The sequence below is a fragment of the Atta cephalotes genome, assembly GCF_000143395.1.
Source record: "Atta cephalotes unplaced genomic scaffold scaffold00012, whole genome shotgun sequence".
Lineage (NCBI taxonomy): Eukaryota > Metazoa > Arthropoda > Insecta > Hymenoptera > Formicidae > Atta > Atta cephalotes.
In genome coordinates, this window is record NW_012130076.1 from 5128141 (window position 1) to 5133958 (window position 5818).

The 5818-nt window shown below is 33.8% G+C and overlaps 1 protein-coding gene across 1 annotated transcript; it reads left to right on the plus strand.

Moving 5' to 3' along the window:
- The first annotated feature begins 2876 nt into the window (after window positions 1-2876).
- Window positions 2877-4343, plus strand: LOC105617278 (39S ribosomal protein L44, mitochondrial). Its single transcript, XM_012198844.1, has 5 exons — window positions 2877-2946; window positions 3118-3484; window positions 3570-3654; window positions 3819-4122; window positions 4219-4343. Exons 1-5 carry the CDS (start codon window positions 2877-2879, stop codon window positions 4341-4343), a joined length of 951 nt encoding a protein of 316 aa, XP_012054234.1.
- The last annotated feature ends 1475 nt before the right edge of the window (window positions 4344-5818 follow it).

The window sequence follows — 5818 nt, forward strand, 5'->3', positions numbered from 1 at the left end:
TGTTGACAGATGCCCATGTTTATTATATGACGTCTATGATCTATTTATTTCGACCACCACTTACCGCTAAAGCCATCTATAGGAAAACGGCGGAAGCAAAGTTGTACACCTAATACTAAATGAACAGTAAAGAAGTTATAGCCCTTCAAAATTCAAAAATCGTGAACTTAGTCTTCCCCTCCGAAATTTCAAATGGAGTTTTTATCGCCTTAATCGATGGAATTCTTTCTAAAATTAATAAAAAACTCTAGAATTTTTCAAGAGGCAACCAGAACTCTGCTTATTTTTTCAAAATTTTAAAAATAAGTGACTATGAGTTTCACAGAGGTAGAATCTGCCGTTTTTGCGGCCATTTCAAGATTAGCAGATCTGTGCACTTTAATTGTAAATATTTTTACCTTTCAAATGAAAAAAAAATTATTCTGATATCTTGTGAGGTAGAATATATAGTTACTGGAAACGTTTCCTATATAGTGGTTGCGGCGGGTTGAAAATGGGCAGACAAGGTTTGTTTCACGATTTAGCACACACTCTTTTATTCTAAATAAAAATCATCCCGATATCTTGGCTGTGGTCAAAGTCTCGCTACAAATGCTTTGAAGCATTTGATGGACCAATTAGAAGAAAGAATTTTACGTTATGCACACTGTAGAATTTTAGAGATAAAAGCGCGCTTTTATCGCTAAAAGCGCGTTCTGAATATGGAATATATGTACCGGAATATATGTACCAGAATATATGTACCGGAAATTGATCTTTTTTGCACTTTCAGCCATGGTAATGAGAGGCAGACCAGTGGTTTTATGTTCTTCAGATATTAAGTTCAATCTGCACATTTTCATCTTATCAGGTAGGCAATCCGAGATTACATTTTTCCGAAAAACTAGACTGAAAAATGTTAATACTAACAAAAATTCCCAGGCAACATAATTTTGACTGCGTTCCGTTTTACGCATGATGTGCATGTTGCACTATTTATCCTTGTTATCCGAATGTTAAACAAGGAAAAATGATGCATCATGAAACAGAACGCAGTCTTTAATTTGTACGGATTAGTAATACTATCGAAGTCCATAAGTTTGTGAAGTAGCGATTTATGGACTTATGGACAAACTTATGGGCCTGTATTCAGAACGCGCTTACAGCGATGTTAGCATGCTAATATGCTATAATTTACGTTACGCATATTGTAACATTTTAGAGATAAAAGCGCGTTTTTATCGATAAAAGCACGTTCTGAATATGGGCCATGGACTTACTACTTCAACAGTGTTACTAATCCGTACAATCGTGTTGTCTAGGGGTTTTTGTTAATCAACATTTTCCAGACTAGTTTTTCGAGAAAATGTCATGTAACCCAAACCAACGGTCACCAGTCTATGACTACGTTTACATAGCTCGATTTCCAAAGACAAAACATCGATGTTATGAAATAAGCCAATCATGGCTATTCCTCTGAAGAATGGCATGACTATGATTGGATTGATAACTTCGACTACACTATGTAAATTGAGCCATGTAAATGTAGTCTATAAAAAATGAACGAATCATAGTCAATTATTTTCCTTGCATTCGACTGTAAGTCCGCAAACACAATAGAGTAAGAGTTGCTGCAGACAAAATTTTGTAACAGTAACCTTAAGACATGAACTTAAGCCGATGAGTCAATCAGGATATTACTTTAGATCTATATTTTAACGGAAATGGAAATAGTAATAAACTTATCCATAATGGGTTGAAATTTATTGCGAGGTTATGGATAAGTTTAGAATTCTTAAACCTACTAGAGTCTGATCATCCTTTTATTCTCTCTTGTGATTGGCGTGCCCACACAATGGCAATACCTATCAAGAACGCACATACATTCATATCACCAATTGAGAGCAAACATACATTTCGGACACACACGCCATTTTTATAACTTGGCTAGCTTTGATAATTAGGGATTATAGTCTTCGACACAAATTGATACAAGTGTCGTTCTATCCGATTACCGGTAAACGCGATGCTGTAAACGCTTTGAAGCGTTTTTTAATTTTGGTCAGTTTGTAAAATTCTTTCTTCTAATTGGTCCATCAAATACTTCAAAGCATTTGTACCGAGACTTTAGGTTTGTTTGCATCGCATGCTCCAACATGCTCCAATATGCTCCTATCATGACTCCTACTCACTTCAATGCACTCATTAGAGTGAGTAGGAACTATGACAAAGCATGTTCGAGCATGTTGGAGCATGCGATGCAAACAAACCTTTTAATCACAGCTTACATGACATTTTTTTCGAAAAACGAGACTGAAAAATGTACTGTTAAAAATTCCTGGGCAACATGATTTTAATTTGTACGGATTAATAACTTTGACTAGTTTTTATCGAGGATTTAAATCGGATCAGAATGTAAGAACCAATTACAATCGAGTATTCCCCTGTTACAGTCGGAACGACAGGGGAAATGTTCGACTGAAATTAGTTGGTTTAAATCCTCGATGGAAACTAGACCATTGACACGTCATCCACGTGATCTCATAAAAAAGACTAAAATAGCCGCTCTCAGTTTCTCTGTGGTGTATTTATTATTGAATTGTTACGAATGAGATTGCTAAAAATTGCTACTTCGTAGCGTGAAAAATCAAATAAAAATAAAATAGGTAATAGGAAAGAGAAAATTAATTTGCTGTATCCTAACGCCCTCTCAGCAAATATTGTGGCCAAAGTATGAAACAAGGAGTAATTGTACTGCATATTAATTGTGCGATTGTTTATAACCTAATATAAAAGTCGACAAACTATCCGGCTATAAATTATTTTGATATTTACTGACAATTTGTTGATAAGTGATTTTTCAAAAGCAATTTAGATAAGTGAATTATTATTCAAACATGAATGTCTTACGTTCATGCGTTAAAACTATCATCCTAAGTAAAGGAGTACGATCTGTAAATCACGAAGGTTAGTCGTAACGATATGATATTTTATAAAGAATTTTTTAATTACATAAATAATTTTTAATTACATAAATAATATAACTTTTCTATAACATTATATATAAATCGCTTGTATAAATTCTATACAACATTTTGCTTTATTCATAGTTGACGAATTTTGTCTTTTTTTTTCCAGGACAAAGATACATTAAAAGGTGGGTGGCACCGACACAAAAAGAAATAACCAAACGCAAAAAGGCGCTAGATGAGCAGCCAGAGCCGAAACGCAGTACCTTTCTCGATTGGAACAGATCTGCAGAGATTTATGCCTTTAATGAACGACTCTCTGAAAGTTTCAATATGGAAAAATTGGAGCAAGCCTTTACCAATAGATCCTATCTTATTCAAGAGGAGCAGAAGCAGAAAGAAATGGGAATAGAAAATCCTGTACTTGCTATACAAGATAATGCTGAATTAATTAGAAAAGGGGAGAAGCTTACGTCAGAAACTGTACAGACTTATTTAGTCCAAGTTTTACCACAAGCATCTGAGGATGTCATAATGTATGTATTATAAAAAGATATGATATAAAAAAAATGTATATATTATAATATTAGAATAATTAAGAATTAATCATGTATTTTTTAGTTCGTTGCACGACTATCTTCTTTCTGAGGAAATTCTAGCTAAAGCAGCTTTTCATATTGGGACAAAAGATATTATTTTAACAGAAGCAAGTATAGAAATATTTAATCTATACAATTATAAATTCATTATTTCATTCGCAACATTTTAATTGTCTATTATATATTTCATTGTAGTAACAAATTTTATTTATTTCTCAGAGTAATATTCAAGTTGTGTTTTTAATTTCCTATTTTTCAATTAATACTTCAGGAACATCCAATAGCTCAAAAGACTTTAGCTGATACGTTTTTCGCACTTGTCGCGGCGCTCGCGGAAAGTGTAGACGTAAATCATACGGCGAATTTTGTTAGAGACTTCCTGATTGTTATATTGGCTGAAAAGGATCTAACAGAAATATGGAATCCAGCTAATCCAGTTGAACTTTTAAATGATATTTTACGGAAACAAAACAGATCATTCGCCGAACCAAGGCTTATCGCACAAGTGGGAGAAAATACACTAGAAGTAGTACATCATGTAGCATTGTATTGTGATAAAGAATTTTTAGGTTCAGGTAAATGCAGCAAATTAGGCAAATGTAATGAGATATGATTTTATTCAGTTTTTTATCTTGTTATTTAATCTAATAAATTTTTATGTATTTTTATAGGATTTGGTCAAACAATTCAGGAGGCCAAGAACACGGCTGCCATAAATGTTTTAAGTAGAATATTTGGTTTACTAGACTCCAGTAAACCAATTAAGTTCAATAAAACGATAAATCTGTCTTCGTGAAAAGCGAGTTTTATTTTTGAGAAAAAGAAATTTAGTCTATATATTAATAATGTGTTAGAATTATTTTTTGTATATAGAAAATATTAAATAATAAATATATAAAATATTATATTATTGTAGTGTTATTACTATTATTTATTATGTTACTATTTTTTATATGTAAAATAGTAATTTCTATCTTTAAAAAAATATATATAAAATATATATAATAAATGTAATATAAGTGTAAAAATATAGTATCCTAATTTGAAATTTTTCATTGGTTGATTTCTCTACGCTGATTTTTTTTAACACTGCGATGGAGGCACTTTTAGGAAATATTTAAGGTCTATTTATATGTTTTAGAAATTCACGATCATTGGGCAATTACTCGGTACCAACAGAATTCTTCAATAAGAATCGAACTAATCTCATGTAAACGGATCACGATAGTTCTTGATATTCTATCCCGCGAGAGGGCATCGTAACGACAAGAAGAACTCGCGTTACATCCTTACGTAAGCTCTTCTACTCTATCTGATCTTAGTTGACCGAAAACACGCGCGTTAGAAATGCACGTTGAACCGGAGACAAGCCTCTCTGGTCGAATCTCAGATCATGCGAGCTCTCTCGACGATTAGGATCTACACTCGGGATTTCGATTAGAATCCGACTGTCGAGTTCGCATTACGTGAGTTGAAAGCTCGCTTAGAAATTCAGGTTGTCTCGACCTCTCCGATCCGATATCGAAAATTTCGCTGAATTTTCCCTGAATTTTTCGAATCTTGAAATTTTTCCATGTTTTGAGTTCAGTTTTTGTTTTTTTCTTTGTTGAAAATTTACGTGGAAACGATTTCATTTACACGTGATGATTGCAATATGAATCCTTACTCGCGTAGCTATGATATCGAGAACAGAACCCGCTGCAATTTCAATCGAACTTGTTCGAATTTATTGAAAATTCTATTTTCCTTTTCTCTCTTTCCGCATCTTCTATAATGTGTCTTTTACAAAAAGTATATCATAGACCCCAGAAATATTAATAGAACGATCTCTCGATGACGTTTAGGAATCGAATATAAGATTAAGAGAGCTCCTTTTAAAAAGTACCTCTGCTATTTTTTGAACCAATGGGTCGGTTCCTTGAAGCAGATTTACAAATCGCGAATCTGTTGTCGTCGAGTCATTGAATAGGTACATTGAGGATGTGGTTAACGAAAAGATGAAAGAAGATTCCGCACGCGAAATAACAATCGGAGCTTTGGTATGACGATCCCATTCGGATTTCGGAACAGATGGCTCCGAAAATGAATTTCCGCGAAACCTACGCGATGCAACTTACAATGTTGCTGTAGCCACCTTTAAACGATGACGATGCCGATGCTCTTGTGGAAATGATGCAACTAATGGGGACTAACTATTCAGCTGCTACGCACGTAACGCGTGTGTTAGACGAGGAAGACGAACGGTGTTTATTCGTCATACACACATACATA

What these genes read in the sequence shown, in the direction of transcription:
- LOC105617278 (XM_012198844.1), top strand. Translation starts at nt 2,877, where the DNA reads ATGAATGTCTTACGTTCATGCGTTAAAACTATCATCCTAAGTAAAGGA. An exon ending in GCATCTGAGGATGTCATAAT is followed by an intron (nt 3,485 to 3,569) that starts GTATGTATTATA and finishes TGTATTTTTTAG; the next exon opens with TTCGTTGCACGACTATCTTC. An exon ending in TAAAGAATTTTTAGGTTCAG is followed by an intron (nt 4,123 to 4,218) that starts GTAAATGCAGCA and finishes GTATTTTTATAG; the next exon opens with GATTTGGTCAAACAATTCAG.